At 44.5% G+C, this 19,103-nt stretch overlaps 1 protein-coding gene across 7 annotated transcripts in view; it reads right to left on the reverse strand.

The window, feature by feature from the left end:
- DEPTOR (DEP domain containing MTOR interacting protein) overlaps window positions 1-19,103 on the reverse strand; it is a 234,387-nt gene that overhangs the window by 66,076 nt on the left and 149,208 nt on the right. For 6 of the 7 annotated variants that reach the window (XR_014842788.1, XR_014842789.1, XM_021090558.2 and 3 more), the window contains 4 exon segments: window positions 16,278-16,463; window positions 13,858-13,992; window positions 9,532-9,602; window positions 6,710-6,814 (listed from right to left, as the gene is read on the reverse strand). Coding sequence is in view for 4 of the 7 variants with exons in the window: in XM_021090558.2 (XP_020946217.1) it covers window positions 6,710-6,814; window positions 9,532-9,602; window positions 13,858-13,992; window positions 16,278-16,463 (497 nt within the window). In the remaining 3 variants the exon portion in view is untranslated. 7 annotated transcript variants of the gene reach the window in all.

The following is a 19,103-nucleotide window of genomic DNA, read 5'->3' on the forward strand; positions in this document are numbered from 1 at the left end:
AGAAACAAACAAACACTGAAAAGAGGCCCCATAGGTCCACATCCATCAATTCATCACAGCAGGAAACAAGAAAAGAAGCCAAAATCTTGAAATCCCTCTAAGAGTTGGCACAGGGTTGCATGAAAACTTGAATACTCTTTCTCACAGGATTTAATTATTCCCACCAGAAAAAAATAAACTTCCCAGAAAAGAGCAAGGATATCTTTTGTTTCTTATTTATAAGTATGGCTCAAATTCCTTCAGAATCTGAAAGCTGAATGGTCTGCTCTGATGAGTGTTTGATTAAACTAACTGATACATTTTTTTTACATCTTTCACTTGGATGACCTGCAAGATATAGTCCTGACCTAGCTGAGAGGCTGGTGTCAAGGATAAAAATGTATGGGTCACCTTGCTGTACAGTAGAAAATTGACAGAACACTGTAAACCAGCTATGATGGAAAAAGTAAAAATCATTTAAAAAATAAATAAAAAATAAAACATGAAAAAAAGAGAGAATAAAAATGATTTGCACCACGATGGGAACTCCCGGGAAGGAACTTTATTTCCTTTCAGAGTAGATGAAAAGAGGTAAGAATTGGAATTATTCTTTCTGGAACCATTTCTTCCTCCAGGATTTTTTATTTTTATTTTTTTTATTTAGGGCTGCCCAGGAGATGCCCATATGGAGATGTCCAGGCTAAGGGTCGAATCGGAGCTGCAGCTGGATGCCTATGCCATAGCTCAGGGCAATGCTGGATCCTTAACCCACTGATCAAGGCCAGGGATTGAACCGGCATCCTCATGGATACTAGTCAGGTTGGTAACCTGCTGAGCCACAATGGGAACTCCCTTCCTCCAGGATTTTAATATTTAGATGCTAATATGAAGTGGACTCATGTACAGAAAGGGCCCAGTGTGGTGCACGGTTAGGCATACAGAAGGCACCCAATAAATTAAAGCTTCTCCTCCTCTTTTCTCCTTTCCTCATGGTATTGGAATAAACCAGAAGCTACTGGTATGGACTCCCTAAAGGATAAGAGTCATTAAAGGGAAAATGTAGGGAATAACCTCTTTTACTTTATTTATTTATTTTTTGGGGGGCCACACCTGCGGCATGTGGGGTTGCCCAGGCTAGGAGTCGAATCAGAGCTGTAGCTGTTGGCCTACGCCACAGCCACAGAAATGCGGAATCCGAGCCACCTCTTTGACCTACACCAAAGCTCATGGCAACGCTGGATCCTTAACTCATTGAGCAAGGCCCAGGATCCAACCTGCGTCCTCATGGGTGCTAGTCAGATTCATTTCTGCTGAGCTATGATGGGAGCTCCAAGGGAACAACATCTTTTAGATGAAAATGCATTGCGTGGGTTGATTCAGCTTCCCATGGGTCCCCTATGTCATGCTCCATTCCAGAGTTGCAATGCCAAGGAAAGGCCCTCTAAGCCAGAGGTTTACAGATTTCATTTGTAAGTAAAGAAAATCTTTACTTAAAATACAAAATAAGGGCCAGAAGGGCTGGCGAGAGGCGTATGAAATAACCATATAGACGATTATCAGCAAAGGTGTAACTAACTAATTGTTCTCTTTTTTATCTGGGTCTTGATTGGGACCTAACAGAAAATAAGGTTATAGTTTGGGGCCTCTGGTAACATCTGCTCCCTATTTTGGTCTCTGGGGACAAATATATTTTATGGCATGAGGAGAAGAAGGGAACTAGAAGGGAGGAAGAGAAGTGGACTAGAGTAAAAATAAAATTTTCACTCGAGCCTGAGATGCCATGAAAGTTTTTGGACCCAAACCCCTAAAACTCAATTCCACATACAACTGCAGTCAGGTTGGAACCTTCCCTCGCCAGCGTCTCAGCAAAACCATCCTGCAGCTCAGCCCCTGGCCATGCCCCCACCAGGGTCAGCTGTGACGAGGCTGTGGGCATGAAGAGCCCTGGGCACTGGGGCTAGGGCAAAAACTTCTCTATCTAATCCAGGAAAAAAATCAAGTAGACTTTATTTCTCTCCTAAAGGACACATTTTCTCTGGAGTTCTTCCAGAATTTCTAGAGAAGTAAGTTTTAAGTCAGGCATGATGGTCTCCCCTTGTCATAGATTAAGGGCTCCCTTTAAACCAGGCAAAGAGAGGGAGTTCCCGTCATGGCTCAGTGGTTAACGAATCCGATTAGGAACCATGAGGTTGCGGGTTCGATCCCTGGCCTTGCTCAGTGGGTTAAGGATCTGGTGTTGCTGTGAGCTGTGGTGTAGATCATAGACACGGCTTGGATCCTGTGTTGCTGTGGCTCTGGCGTAGGCCGGCAGCTGTAGCTCCGATTAGATCCCCAGCCTGGGAATGTCCATATGCCAAGGGAGCGGCCCCAGGAAAGACAAAAAGACAATCAATCAATCAATCAATAAAATAAAATAAAATAAAATAAACCAGGCAAAGAGGGCTCTCCTCTGGGTCTGAAAAGGTTAAGAAGCATCACAAGAGGAATACGGCACTCAGTCCCTTCAGTCTGGGGTCTGGCCTGTCCACAGACTGGTAGCCCACCTCTTAAAATTGTCCAAGCCCTATAAAAAGGTAAAATAGGAGTTCCCGTTGTAGTTCAGTGGGTTAAGAACCCCACTAGTATCCATGAGGTTCAATCCCTGGCCTTGCTCAGTGGGTTAAGGGTCTGGTGTTGCCGTGAGTTGTGGTGTAGGTAGGAGATGTGGCTCGGATATGGTGTTGCTGGAGCTGTGGGGTAGCCAGCAGCTGCACCTCCGATTTGACTGGTAGCCTGGGAACTTCCGTGTGCAGCAGGTGCAGCCCTAAGAAGAAAAACAACAACAACAACAAAGGTAAAACAAAAGAAATGGTAAACATTAAAAAAACACTTAATTACAAAATGACTTCTGTTTTGGCAAGAAAAGCAGTGACGTTAGGCAGCCACAGTAAAGGTCTAAAAATGCTGCTCATGGCAAAGTCACTGGGCCCAGATGCAAAGTTTTGTCTACACTGGAAAGTAGGAGAAAATGAGGGCTGTGACCTGAAGGGTGAGCCTGATCTTCTGTGTGGAGAGTGACACAGAAGGCAAAGTCGGACACTTTACACTGTCCTAGATCAGCTCTTGCCAGTCAGAGGTGCGAAAAGGAGGATTCTGGCCAAAGTTTTGGGTGATTTCTGCCCCCCAGACCATGCAGGTCAATCACTGCCCAGGTCAGGGGACTCTTCCCCCAGGACATGCTCCTTCAGAGTCATCCCTGCTCCCCTCACCACAGACAGAGCACCCCACAACCAGACTCACTCCCCTGTAGTTCAAGAGCAACAACGATGCAACAGGTCAGTGGAAAGAAGCCTCTAGGAATGCGTTATAGAAATGGCGTTTCAGGAGTTACCACTGTGGCTCAGCGGAAAATGAATCTGACTAGTATCCACGAGGTCGCAGGTTCTATCCCTGGCCTCGCTCAGTGGGTTAAGGATCCAGCATTGCTGTGAGCTGTGGTATAGGTTGCAGATGTGGCTCACATCTGGCACTGCTGTGGCTGTGGTGTAGGTTAGCGGCTACAACTCCAGTTTGACCTCTGGCCTGGGAGCCTCCACATGCCACAGGTGCAGCCCTAAAAAGACAAAAAACAAACCAACCAACCAACCTGGGAGTTCCCATCATGGCTCAGTGGTTAACAAACAGGACTAGCATCCATGAGGACGTGGGTTCAATCCCTGGCCTCGCTCAGTGGGTTAAGGATTCGGCATTGCTGTGGGCTGCGCTGTGCTGTAGGTCACAGACACAGTTCAGATCCCAAGTTGCTGTGGCACTAGTGTAGGCCGGTAGCCATCGCTCTGATTGGACCCCTAGCCTGGGAACCTCCATATACTGCAGGTACAGCCCTAAAAAGACAAAAAGACAAACAAACAAAAAAATCAAATGGCTTTTTAAATGTTAAGTTATTCTAGAACAGATACATATGGTAAAAATAGGAAATAATTTATTTGGTAACAAAATAACAGACTATGTAATTTAAAGTGAAGATATACAAATAAATTATATGGAAGAGCATATTATATTCCCTACCATTTCCATTTGACCAACAGTACAATTAAAAAATACATCTCAATATATTTATTCTAATACAGAGTTTGATCAAAAGCAGCTTTTTAGGACCGGGCTGTATCTTAATCTTAAGATTCTACTTCAGAGTTTCTATTAAATGATACATGTTGTATTAGCTAATTTAAACAAATTTGTTTTTCCTAGCTGGATTTTCCAGCACTTTTCGAATGCTAATGTGCTTTTTGTAAATTTCCAAGCGGGAAATAAAGTGCGCAGCAGTGGAAAACTGCCTTGATCACAGAACCTCAGGACAGAAAATTTTGCTAGACCAGAGGGCTGCATAATACAACTCTGAAAACTCTGCTCTACTGAATTCTGTACTGCCTACAACATATGCAAACCATTGTACACCCCCCCAGAGAAACTAAGAATATAAACCATATGAAGTGTTAGTTTTTGAAATTGAAAAAAAAATATCAGGTTACTCATCTATCAGAGTAGATACATTAAGGAGTTCATTAATCAACTGACAATGTCTAGAACAGATATGCATGGTAATCAATAAAGATGGACTCAAATCGATGAAATCCACCTGGCTAAGCAAAACGAGGTCTTTAGCTGCCATAAATCCATCACTTTCCCAAAGGAAATATGCTTTAAGTCCAAACCCCATGCGAGTGAGTGCACGCTCATGATTGAAGCCCTCTGCCAAAAATAATTTAGACTGAGGTTCTTTACTGTGGAAATAAAATATAAAACTCTTTCCACAGCCAAGAGTTCCATTAGAAAATGAAAAATTTGGCCTCAGCAGAAATGTAAATGCTCCTGGCCAACTTTCCTGCCCTGGGCTAGTTTGGTGCTGTGCCCACTGCAATACTGAGGAGGTAGGAAGGGTCTGGAATACAAACAGACGTAGCCAACAAGGCTTCTGCAACCTGTCCAGAGCACAGGACCTGGTGATCCTGGGGCTCCTTGCAGGAAGGAGGTGTTCAAATCAGTGGGCGGGGTCAACCTGGAATTCTACCAGCGTCCAAAACCCAGACTGGCCGTCATCTCGGCTCTGTGCTCCCCTTGAGCTGGTCTCAGCTGCCCACGTCTCTTTTCCGGTGGCTATACCAGTGCCAGAGGGGAGGTGCTAGAAATCAGAGCTGTGGCTATCCAAACCATGCCTATTGCTTCACTGGTTACCGCTCGAGGAAAAGGACTGATGGGAGAGGATGAAAGTATTGAAGACATGAAGGAGGGCATAATATGCAGTTTTCAAGGCTTCTACATCCTCCCAGGGTCCCAGGTAACCAAGAGATAAATGTCCTCTTTGAAATGTTTCACAGATGACAGAACGAAAGTGTACCAGATAAAGGTGTTTTGAAGCAGAATAACCAGTAAAGAATGCATATATATGTGTGTGTGTATATATATATATATGTGAATATATATATAATATATATATACCTGAATCACTTTGCTGTCCATCAGAAATTGGCACAACACTGTAAATCAACTATACTTTAACAAAAAATTTTTAAATAAAAAAATAAAGCAGAAAACCAGTGCTCTCAATATCTTTATACCATATTTCTTTACAAATAAAAAAATGCATATATATATATATTTATGTGTGTACATATAAATGTATATATACGCACAAGAAGTCTGGAAGAATATAAATCAAAATATTAACAGTGATACACTTTCCTTTTTTTTTTAACAGATGCACCTGCGGCATATGGAAATTCCTGTACCAGGGGTTGAATAGGAGCTGCCGCTGCAGCCTTAGCTATAGCCACAGCAATAGTGGATCTGAGCCACATCTGCAACCTACGCCATAGCCTGCAGCATCGCCAGATCCTCAACCCACTGTGTGAGGCCAGGGATTGAACCTGTATCCTCACAGAGATAACATCGGGTCCCTAACCCACTGAGCCACACGGGGAACTCCTGATATGGGTTACTGTATGTCCATTATACTTCAATTGAGCTGCTTTAAAATGTTAAGAGTGGTTAGGAAAAACTATAGGCAATCATAATTTTTTTTCTGCCTGTCTATTCTCCAAATTTTCTGGACTCTATATTCATTACTTTAACAGTAAAAATATGTAAAAGTAAATTTCAAAAATCTTACACAATCCATTCAATTTTTTGAAGTGTTTTAACATATTTAACCCATGGCACAGCAGAGTGAAATGTGATTACTAATTTCAGAGAGGAGGAAACAGGCTTTGAGATGTTGCAGAACTTGTTCAGAGAGCTAGTAAGTGGTAAAATCAAAATATGAATGCAGGTCTCTTCTCTCAAACTCCATGACTTTGGTCTTCTTCTCACCATTTCCTGTTTCTTACTAGTCTCACGTGCACCACTGGCTGCATAAATGCCACAAGTATATATGTTGTGTAGCACAGAAGCAGTAGAGTCATTACATAAAATTTAAGCAAACGGAAACTTTTTTTTCCCCAAACTCAGCATTCGTTAAGGAGAGAAATGCATAAGAACCAAGGGCGGTCTGGAGACCAAGGAGACCCAGTCACCTCGACAGGAAAACTTCTATTTGCTACTTCATACGCTCTTGGCTTCATTTCAACCCCATTCAGAAAAGGAAAGGGAAATGACAAAAATGGGACCAAAAAGCACAGGGAGAGAAAGTTCAAATGGCACCAAACAATGAAATAAAAGCAGAGGTACTTCAACATTGCTCAGCTGGAGGTACCTTCATCCCTGCAGCGGCTGCAGGGCCACTGGGGTCCACGGCCTGGATGTGGCATGGCTTACTTCCCCGCACCACGAAGCCCCAGCCAACGGCGTCACCAACAATCTGCAGAGGAAAACCACAATTAGCAACCCGCAGACAGTCCCTGGCAATTGGCCCGTCCTTCCAAGAGACAGAAAAACCCAAGATTAAGTTCATGCCCTGACATAATTCTTCTCCATTTCATCTCTGCCCTGTTAGGGGAAACAGCCTCCTCTGCTTCTATCACAAACACAGGCATATATATATATATATTTATATGTATGGAAAATGTGGTCCAGAAACCCTGGTTTGGCAGAATGAAGCTTCTTCTGTGAGGTCACCACTCAATAAATAACTGGCAGATTGCTTCTTTCTTAGGCTCCCGTGCGGTTTAATCTCAGACTTGAATGGAAAATTTAGAAGATCTTCAAAAACATGGCTGAGATTTCTCTCCAGATCCAATTTCTGCTCCAAGGTTTGTTCTTTTCCCCTGTACCCAAAGGATGCTTTCTGGATGATCTGGCTATGTCATTGACCTCTAAAGTAACAATCTAAATTACTAATGGGGAGAATCAGGAAAAGTCTTGGCTTTCTTGAAATATGACTTTCTCTACCCAGAAAAGACAGTGAAAAAGGACATAAAGGTCAAAGGGTACCAGCCGACTCTGGTCCAAAAGCTGTTTGACACTGGAAGGTGCCTTTACCGACATAATTATAATTTCAATTGGCAGTAACATTTGCTGGGCAGCTCCTGGACTTGTCTTTAACACAACAAACCCCAAGTGAAATACAGACGACAGCCGTTCACAATCAATTCCTGGCAATGCTGGCATAGATATTTAAAACCACAAGGAAACGTACTTTAAAAATATAGTCTACTATCTCCTGAATGATGGAGACTAAGGAAAAGCAGGGAAACAAATGAAATTTGTGTGAACATTCTCAAAAAGATTTCTAGGGCAGGTCTGGTACTGATGAATTCTGTTTTTGCTTGTCTGAGAAGTTCTTTACTGGGCGCTTCATTGGCTTTGGGGTTTGCTGCTGTCAGCTCATGATAACTAATTTCACTTGCAAGGGTACCCGTTACCTTTTCCCTGATATAGACATATTACCAGTGCTTTTTTCATATTGTTGGACTAGGACTGGATCGATCCTATTTTAACACCTCAGTGCTCAGAATGGGAAGTATTCCTCGACAAATGTTTGCAGCATGAATGAGTGTAGAAAGCTCTGCCCCCACCCTGATATATTAAAATAAAAATTGGAAGACTCAAGGAAAGATGAGAGGTGTTTTGGGGTTTGTTTTTTTTTTGTTTTGTTTTGTTTTTTTTTTTGTCTTTTTAGGGCTGCACCCACAGCATTTGGAGGTTCCCAGGCTAGGGGGTCAAATCAGAGCTGTAGCCGCCGGACTACACCACAGCCACAGCAACACAGGATCTGAGCCACGTCTGCGACCTACACCACAGCTCACAGCAATGCCAGATCCTTAACCCACTGACAAGGCCAGGGATCGAACTTGCATCCTCATGGATGCTAGTCAGATTTTTTTCCACTGAGCCATGATGGGAACACCGAGAAGTATACTGAAGAGGATGTCGGGGTAAATGTGAAGAGACAGAGACCCAGGGACAGGAAGTGGGTGAGGTGATGTCAAGTGGGGCACTTGGATTCTGCTTGAGAAAAAACAGTGGAACCTTAGGGTTGAAGGAAGGCTGAAGGACCTCCAAGAAAGGGCAGGTGGTCAGAGGTGCTCACAGGAACCAGTTTGCCCAAATCAGGTGCTTGTATAACTCAAGGCATTGTAGCATTGTTAAAAGCATCACTGCTCAGGGCAGAGCAATCTATCCCACAATTTTCTTCCTCTACCTTAAGACTTCCCTAATGTCTTTAATAATTTTTAAAATTAACTATAATGCAGAAGGAATAACTGGCAGTATTTGTTCGACCACTTGCTTTTACATCTGTAATTATAGTAGAATAAATGCATAATGGAATTTGGGTTTTTTTGGCTGCGACCGTGGCAGGTAGAATTTCCTGGGCCAGGGGTTGAACCCATGCCACAGCAGCAACCTGAGCCACTGCAGGGATGACACAGGATCCTTAACATGATGCAGCACAGGAGAACTCCAGAATCTTTTTTTTTTTTTTTTTTTTTGTCTTTTTGCCATTTCTTGGGCCACAATGGCATATGGAGGTTCCCAGGCTAGGGGTCGAATCAGAGCTATAGCCGCCAGCCTACACCATAGCCACAGCAACGCGGGATCCAAGCCACGTGTGCAACCCACACCACAGCTCACAGCAATGCCAGATCCTTAACCCACTGAGCGAAGCTAGGGATCGAACCCGCAACCTCATGGTTCCTAGTTGGATTCATTAACCACTGAGCCATGACGGGAACTCCTCCAGGAATCTTTTTAAAAGGAATTGTAAGTGCTGTATCAAAAATAAATGGTGTCAAGTCCTAATGCATTTTAGTGCCTAAGGGTCAAGAAAGCCCACTATTTAAAAAAATTTTTTTAATTAAAGTATAGTTGATTTACAATGTTGTGTCAAATTCTGCTGTACAGCAAAATAACCAGTCATATATTCTTTTTCTCATATTCTTTTTCATCATGTTCTATCTCAAGAGATTGGAAATTGTTTCCTGTGCTTGAAAGCCCACTATTATAATGATGCTAAAAACAAAAAGGAGGTTGGGAAGAGCTTTTCAATTCTGTCCCTCGGCTGCCTACTGACACGTTGACATGGCCCAGAAGATGAGCAGCATGGGAGGAAAACCAAAACAAAAACAACCAGCCTACCGTGAAGGTCTTCCTTGCATACGGAGCTCCGGGAGTCAGGAGTTCCTCAGACGTGACGGGTCTTTTTAACACTGTAAGACAGATGCAGTGTCAAGGTAGGAATGCTTTTGAGCCCTCTCTTCATTCATTCAGAGATCTATACTGAATGCCTCATATGTGACATCAGTGACCCAAAGTGGCAAAGATTCCTGCCTCCCAGTTTATGTTCTAGCCGCAAAGAGACAGAAAATATTAGCACACATACATAACCCTAAACCCAGTTGAGAGAACTACAGAGAGAAGAAGTGGAGCAGAGTAAGGGGCAATAAGAATGCCAGTAGTGGGATGTGGAGTGGCTTGGACTTTCTCCATATAGGAAAAGACCACATTTTCTAGTTCTTGAATTTCTTTTGCTTAAACCCTGATAGGCATTCAACATGTCAAAGTTAAGAGAAGTCCTGACTCTGAGGGTCTGAGAGCCATGGTTCCAGAGCTGACCCCATACTGAGGACACCTCATACACCAAAGCTACCATGATGTCCTTATTAATACCCCCAGATTGCAGAGTTCCCTGGTGGCTCAGTAGGTTAAGGATCTAGTGTTGTCACTGCAGTGGCTTGGGTCTCTGCTGTGGAGTGGTTTCTATCCCTGGCCCAGGAACTTCTATATACCTTGGGCATGGCGGGGAGGGCAGCGGGGAGGGGAGGATTGCATGTACACACTGCCTTTTGCCCTGAATCATAATATCGGTGAACTTTTCTGCATACTTAATATGTGCTAGGTGTTTTATATACATCCTCTTATTTCATCATCACATGAACGAATGGGTTAGTTTCATCCTTATCCCTATTTTCCTAGGGAGAAAACAGAAGCTGAAAAAAGTTAAAGAGCTTGTGTCCAGGGTCTCATGGTCCACAGGCCATAGAATTAAGATTCAAATTCAAACATTGGAAGTGGTGTTGGTGGTACCGTGGTGAACACGGCTGCCTTCCAAACTCAAGCATTTGACATTGATGCCCACACTCTTATTAGACGCTCTGCTACATGGTTCCTCCCATGCCATGCGGTTTCTGTAGGCAGAAGGAAGGGCTCAGATGCTCCAAAAGGTAGCTGTGCATTGCCCTCCGAAGACACCTGTTCCCATCAGTCTACTGCTGTGGTCTGCCAAGATGGTAAAGACCGCCGTCAATCCCTGACTTGCCAGCTGCCCAAAAACCCACCAAGAAATGAACTTCCACATCCATTCCATGCTAAGAACTGAAGGAGGGATGACCACAGCTGCCCAGAGTAGCCAGTGGGTTGGAGGACAGGGATAATCCTATCCTAGTTTTAAAGGCATCATGAACTTGAGTCCACAAGGAAATTGGAAGGGTCAGGGCCAGGGGCCTGACGTGGCCAAGTGCCAGCCTCCACTTCCCCTTGCTGGTGGCCTTCTGGGGTCAGATGCCAGTCCTGGAACAAGTGTGCAGCTGAAAGTAAAAGGCAGCGTGGGGCGAGGCCTGGCTGATCCGCCAGGCAGCTGGGCCCCAACAAGCCCTGTCTCAGTTAAAGGTCACCAAGTGCTTCTTGTTGAGAGGACAGGTGGCTGGGATTATTGCTTTGGCTCTCAGAAAGGTCATAATAGAGAACATGAATTTATGTTCCCCCAAAGGAGGGAGAAGTTGCATACCAAGAGCAGAAGCTCTCAGCACATGGTCAGGAGGTCAGCGAAGGGGTCCATGGTTGAGGACTGAAACCTCTTCTTCCCTGTCACATGACTCCCTCCCCACGTAGGGATCACACTATACTTGTGATACGTGGCAATGACACGGACCGCTTATTTTATCTTAGTTTTTGTCTTTTTAGGGCCGCACCCATGGCACATGGAAGTTCCCAGACTAGGAGTTGAATTAGAGCTACAAGCTGCCGGCCTACGCCACAGCCACAGCAATGCCATATCCAAGCCACATCTGTAACCTAAGCCACAGCTGGTGACAATGCTGGATCCTTAACCCACTGAGCAAGGCCATGGGTGAACCTGCTTCCTCATGGTTATTAGTTACGTTCGTTACTGCAGAGCCAAGATGGGAACTCCCCACTTATTTTTTTATACTTTCTTTTTAAATTGAGATGTAATTGACATTTAACATTATATCAAAGTTTTGGGTTACAACATAATGATGGATATATTATGAAATGATCACCTAGTCTAGTTAACATCTATCACTTCATATAGCTACATATTTTTTTTTTCTTGAAATGAGAGCTTTTAACATTTACTCTGGGAGTTCCCTTGTGATGCAGCAGGTTAAGATCTAGCGTTGTCACTGTAGTGGCTTGGCTTGCTGCTGTGGCACGGGTTCAATGCCTGGTCCAGGAACTTTTACATGCCATGGGCACAGCCAAAAAAAAAAAAAAAAAATCTACTCTCTTAGCAACTTTCTAATATACAATATTAATGTTGGGAACTCTTCACTGTGGTTTTGAATCATACTATATTGTAATATTTGGCAAAAATACTGTGGAACCAAGTTTCTTCATTCGCTTACAAGTTACAACTTTTTTCTTAGAGCTAACCCTCCAGAAGGAGGGTTAACCCTCACACCACACTAGTTCGCAACTTTTTTCCATGAGCATGTATTTCCTTTATCATAAGAAACAATTATTTCGATAACATGATATTTAAAACTGCACCAAACTATATTAAAACTCCATAAAGTTTTCCAAAAAAAAAAAAAAAAGAAAGAAAGAAAAATACCCACTTGCCTAGAGAACAGCATTAGATGACAGTTTTCTCTCCCTCTCTCTTTTTTGTTTTGTTTTGTTTTGTTTTTTTAGGGCCACACCCACAGCATATGGAGGTTCCCAGGTTAGGGGTCAAATTGGAGCTGCAGCTGCCGGGCTACGCCACAGCCACAGCAACGTGGGATCCAAGCTGCACCTGTGATTTATACCAGAGCTCATGGCAACACCTTAACCTTAACCCACTGAGGGAGACCAGGGATCGAACCTATAACCTCATGGTTACTCGTCGGGATCGTTAACCACTGAGCCATGACGGGAACTCCGAGACAACGATTTTCTCTTAAAGCCCTTTAACAACATCTATTTGTCCTTATTCTCACGAACCTATAATTTTTTTTTCTCCAAAGAGAGGATGTGCTTCAAAGAGGGTTGGGGTCATGACCTCTCATTGTTGTGTCCCGAGCATCAGGTGATGAGGGAACGGCATGAGGCACGAACAGAGGAACAAAGTCTCTTCCCTGAAGATGATGCACTGAAAGGCGGGTGGACAGGGCACTAAACAAGTGGAGTTGAAGGTGTTTTCAAGGCCACAGTTGGAGTTCCCCTTGTGGCTCAGTGGGTTTAGAACCTGACTAGTATCCATGAGGACATGGGTTGGATCCCTGGCCTAAAGGATTAAGGATCTGGTGTTGCCAAAAGCTGCAGTGTAGGTTGTAGGTGCAGCTCAGATCTGGTGTTGCTGTGGCTGTGGTGTATGCTGGCAATTTGACCCCTAGCCTGGGAACTTCCATAGGCTGAGGGTGTGGCCCTGAGAAGAAAAAAAAAGAGCCACAGTTATCGTGATGAACCCCACAATCTAATCCTGGGAAGATGGGTAAGGAACAGTGAGAAGGTGGTAGTACTGGAGGGTTAGAGGTCCCTGTGTGGTTTGAAGAACTGATTAAGTCAAGGAAGAATTACTTCTAAGTACAAGTTCATGAACAATCGCTGTGTCTAGATCTTTTCTGGAATATAAAGGCCATGAGGTTGATGAGTAGCATTTGAAATCACAAGGCACCAAGAGTCCACTGCAGGGATAGCCGAGTTTGTAGAGATCCAAGTTTCTCCCCTAGGGGGGCTGAGACCTGACAGATCTTGGCATCGGCTGTGGTCTGGGGCAGCACTATTTCTTCCTTTGCTGGAACTGCTAATGGCAGACAGCCCTCAGAGTGCCAGTGTCCTCAACTGTCTTTGGAACCGTCTCTCCAAAGACAGCTGTCTTTCACCAGGTCATGCCCTCCTCCCGGGGCAGCCAACATCCAATGACTGGTCAACACGAGGGGATAAAGGCCTGCCCACCTCATCCCAAGTTGGGACAACTCTCAAGGGCCATCCCAACTCCAGAGCTCCTCCTGGGGTCAGCCACAGCCTTCACGGAAACTACACAGCAGCCCGATTCTCCCTCTGCCCAACCCCACGCGCTTCCCTTCCACCCAATGGGTGTTGCCCCCAAGGACACTGTAATTTACAAGCTTCCCACAATGGTCTCCCTCCACCTGAGAATCTGCTTCCCAGAGAACCCAGGCTGCCCACAGTCCCGCACAGTCACGGTCAGAGAAATGGGGCCGCTTTTCAGCCACTCACCAGACTTGGGGTTGCAGAGCACTGGGGGGCTGCTGCTGAGGGTGGGGCTGCTGCTGAAGTAGCCACTGCTGCCGCAGCTGCTCATGCTGCTCCTCCGCACGGCAGACACGATCTTGATCTCCTTGCTGGGGCTGACTGTGGGCCGAGAACACTCATAGTCAGAGAGAGTGGCAGCCATGGTTCCCTAGGGCACGCGGGCTTTCGGCTGCCAGTGCCAGAATAAAGCACTCTGGCCTTGGAGTCAACAAAGCAAGGTCTGCTTTATTTTTACGTATTTTTTTGGCTGTGCCCATGGCATACGGAAATTCCCGGGCAAGGAAGTGAACCCACAACCACAGCAGCAACCGAGCTGCTGCAGTGACAGTGATGGATCCTTAACCCACCGCGCCACAAGAGAACTCTGAAAAAGCAAGGGTTTGAGTGGCATCTCTGCCACTTATGAAGAGCACAACCTGGGGCTGTTCCTACCAATTTTCTGAGCTTCAGTTTCCCCAGCTGTGAAGTGGGAATGACGTCATCTCATAGGATTGGTGCAGGGGGTGGACGACGGAATACGTGTGAAAGTACTCAGCTACATAAGATATTAAGAACTACTGAGCCCATGCTAAGCATCCTTGGAAGGATTAAATTAAGTACAGGTGAGACACTTAATGAATTAACAGTGATAATAAGTGCCTCCTGATTGAATATTAAATTATTAACCACCCAGAGCCATAGAAGAAGGCAATTAAAACACAGAGCAAAAAGTTCAGGCTTTGAAGGTGCATGGGGGCAGTGACTTCAATGACCTCATCTCTTTCTCTCTGCTAAGGAGTTGGCTGGCTCTCTTTGGGGAAGGACAGCAAGGTGTATGATCCAATGAAAGAAGCCAAGGAGAGTATTCCACTCAGTGCCTGGCACACAGGAAGCACGCAATCAATGCTGGCTTTTATGGGGACCAGGTCTATAAGCCCCACTAAAGAAGAGGCAAACCCGAGTACCAACAAGGATGTGGGTGCTGCCTCTGCATCTGCAGGAGACTACAACCTTAGGGTCACACAGCTGTGTGCATCTAAGCATGAGCTTCGGCTCCTGACTCTGGGCTGGTGTTTACTTTCCCAGAGCAGCTCTTGGTTCATTTTCTCCTCCATCCCAGCTGCATCTGAGGAACCTAGGAAGGTTGGGGAGGAGACAGTATAATATAAGCACTGGAGTGAGACACAACGAGAGCAAGACCCAGCTCTGTCCATCACTTTCTAGCTATGTAACCTGGGGTAAGCCTCTCAATTGCTTCATGTCTCAGTTTCTTCACCCAAAAAGTGAGATTAGGAAAGTCTTTCCTCAGAGTAATAGTGAGAATTAAACGAGCCACTTCCTGTCGTGGCTCAGTGGACTAGTATCCATGAGGAGGCAGATTTGATTCCTGGCCTCGCTCAGTGGGTTAAAGATCCAGCGTTGCCATGAGCTGTGGTGTAGGTCACAGACACGGATCAGATACTGCATTGCTATGGTGTAGGCCAGTGGCTATAGCTCAGATTCGACCCCTAGCCTGGGAACCTCCATATGCTGTGGGTGTGGCCCTAAAAAGACAATCAATCAATAAATAAATAAGAAAATTCAGGCAACTGAGCCTGGCTCTGTGTCAGGGGTGCAGAAAATTCTTAGTGCATCTTATTGTAGGCGTTCTCATTGTCGCCTTCTATTCATAACCAAGGCACACATTTTCATTTTCAGGTTATGCCCAGAACTTCCACATATTAGGCCAGTCAGTTTCTTGAGTCAAGGCCATTTTCAGAGGGGTGGAAGATAACCGGTTAAGCCTCTCACGCTTTTACACAGAATAACCCATTAAGTTAACCTTTTCCAGATGAAGGGGGTTATCTCTGTGAATATCAGTCATCATTTCTGTCTGGGTTCCTTGTCAATATGGGACTGTCTGACCTTATGCATAATGTCCTAGGCTGCTGTGCTTTCTGAGCTCCTGTGTCTGCTTTTCATAGTTTTAATTTGTTCAGTGTAATAAATTGATAATCAGTTGCCTTTTAGTTGTATATGCCCTCAGAAGATTTATTCGACCTTAAACCATATAGCTTCGCAATACTGTGATTTAGAAAACTGGACACTTAATAATACCTAGGAATTGTTTTTAAATGAAAAATAAATAAGGTATGAGTGAGAGCTTGAGTGGTCTTCTATAATGCAAATACACAATGTTATAAACCAGACGCTGTAGCATCTAAGTTGATTGCCCAGGAACAAGCAGGTGTGTATGTCTGCGTGCTTTCTCTTTTTGGGTGGGGGACAGGAGGAGAGATATGCTTCGTGGTTAGAAGTAAATAAAAATTTGCTGGAGAACAGAATTTCACCAAGGTGAAGTTACTACTATGCTACATCTCAAAAGACAGATTCACACGATCAAACAAACAACGGAACCGACATACCTGACATAAAACTGGTAGATTTCCGATTGTCGTGGCTCTGCTTCCTCAGACAGAAGGGGCTGTCATGCGTTTCCTGGGAGCCGGGGGATTTCTCATTGAGCAGCTCCATCAGTCTTCGCCTCCGCCGGAAGTTCATTCTGAACTGGTAGAGAAGATTGCTGTCCACAAATGGGTGCTTGTTGGAAACTGGGGAGAAGAAACAAAGATGAGGACTGGTTGGCATCCTGGCCACTGAGGATGGTAGCCAGAAGACTCCAACCAACGGGGACAAGAGTCTTAAGAAAGAGTTTAGTTCTACAGATATCATAGAACCTTGCAGCGCACACATGGTCCCAAATCTTTCCACATGTCATGCACTTTAAACCTTTTCCTGGAGTTCCCGTCGTGGCGCAGTGGTTAATGAATCCAACTAGGAATCATGAAATTGCAGGTTCAATCCTTGGCCTTGCTCAGTGGGTTAAGGAACCAGTGTTGCCGTGAGCTGTGGTGTAGCTCACAGATGCGGCTTGATCCCACGTTGCTGTGGCTGGTGGTGTAGGACGGCGGCTACAGCTCCGAACAGACTCCTAGCCTGGGAACCTCCATATGCCACAGGTGCGGCCTAGAAAAGGCAAAAAGACAAAAAATAAAAAAAAATAAAATAAACCTTTTCCTTTTTGGACATGCGTGCAGCATGTGGAAGTGCCAAGGCCAGGGATCGAACCTAAGCCACTGCAGTGACAATATCTGATCCTCAACCCACTGCACCACAGGGGAACTCCTAAACATTTTCTAACCAGTTCCTCCGGGGAAACTGCCTGACTTCACCCCCAGTCTAAGTTAGACCCATCCTGGTATTGTCCTGGTTCCTACTTCACCTCCATCAGAGCACTTATCACACACACTCTCATTGTCCTTCCACTTCTCTGCCTTTCCCACCAAGGTCTAGGTTCCTTGAACCAGTGATCATGACTTCGTTCAGTCATGTGTACCCAATGTCCAGCACCTTGCTGGTCGCATAGCAACATGGCCATTCATTTAACTTTTTTTTGTTGTTTTGCTTTTTGTCCTTTTTTTAGGACCGCATCCACGGCTTATGGAGGTTCCCAGGCTAGGGGTATAATAAGAGGTGTTGCTGCAGACCTACACCAGAGCCACAGCAATGCCAGATCTGAGCCGCATCTGTGACCTACACCAAAGCTCATGGCAATGCCGAATTGTTAACCCACTAAGCGAGGCCATGGATTGAATCCACAACCTCATGGTTCCTAGTTGGATTTGTTTCTGCTATGTCATGAAGGGAACTCCACATTTTTTAACTTTTTATTTTGTAATAATTATAGTCTCACAGAGAGTTGCAAAAATAATGCAGAGACCACACAGTATGTGATTCCATTCATCTGAAATATATAGAACAAGGAAATCCATAGAGACAGAGAATATTGGTGGTTTCCAGGGGCTGGTGGGGGTCTAAGGAGTAGGGGGCATTAACTAAAGTGTGGGATTCCTTTTGGAGGTGATGAAAATAGTCTGAAATTGACTGTGGTGATGATTGTACATATCCGTGGATACACTAAAAACCAATTAATATGAGTGAATGGCATGGATACACTAAAAACCAATTAATATGAGTGAATGGCATGGTATGTGAACTATATCTCAGTAAAGCTGCAGAAAAAAAATCAACAGCAACAAGAAACAGTCAATTTGTAACTTCAATTTTATACTCTGAGTTCATGAATTGTGGAGCTGTGGAACAAGACACTAGGCTCCAAAAGTCGTATTCCTGTGTCATTTTGGTCTCTGGGAAGTAACCAGGAACTCTGCAAACTGGCCAGCATCATCCTGAAGTCTCAACCCCCTAAAATTCCAAACAATTGAGACGTCACACACACATATGTATATATACACACACACATATACAATTAGCACATGAAAAGCTTAACCTTATTAGTTAATATGAAAATGCAAATTAAAATCACAATGATGGAAGTTCCTGTCGTGGTTCAGTGGAAACAAATCTGACTCGCATCCATTAGGACACGGGTTTGATCCCTGGCCTCCTTCAGTGGGTTAAGGACCTGGCATTGCTGTGAGCTGTGGTGTAGGCAACAGATGCGGCTTGAATCTGGAGTTGCTGTGGTTGTGGTGTAGGCTGGCAGCTGTAGCTCTGATTCAACCCCTAGCCTGGGAACCTCCATCTGCTGCAGGTGTGGCCCTAAAAAGGAAAAAAAGATCACAATGATGTCATATCACACCCACTAGAATCACTAAAATAAAAAAGACTGACACCATCAAATGCTGATGAGGATGTGGAGCCACTGGAACTCTCACTTTGCTTCTGAGAATATAAAATGGTAAAAGTAGGTTGGAGAAGAGTCTGAGAGATCTTAGAAAGTTATATACATATCTACCCTATGTCTCCACAAGTCTTAGGAATCCATCCACCACAAATGAAAACCCATGTCCCCCCAAATGTTCACTGCAGCCTTATTCATAATAGCTAAAACCTGGGAACATGTCCAACAACAGGAGAATGGATAAATCAACTGTATTATATTCAAACAACAAAACACTGCTCAGCAATAAAAAGGAATGAGCTGCTGGCGTATAAAACACCATGGGATTAATACCCAAAGAATTACTTTGAATGAGAAAAGCCAGACGTAACAACATACTGAGTGATTCCCTTTACACGAGGTTCAAGTATAGACGAAATTCACATATAATGACAGAAATCAAAAAGGGGAAAGGGAGAGGGTTGCCTGGAAAGGAGTAGGGGGAAATGTTCTGGGGTGATGAAAATGTTCCGGATCTTGCTTTTAGATGAACATATACTTGGTCAAA

The sequence above is a fragment of the Sus scrofa genome, chromosome 4 (assembly GCF_054392235.1).
Source record: "Sus scrofa isolate SSC_HxYL_T2T_F1_AM1 chromosome 4, Sscrofa_HxYL_maternal_Yorkshire_Landrace_v2.0, whole genome shotgun sequence".
Classification (NCBI taxonomy): domain Eukaryota; kingdom Metazoa; phylum Chordata; class Mammalia; order Artiodactyla; family Suidae; genus Sus; species Sus scrofa.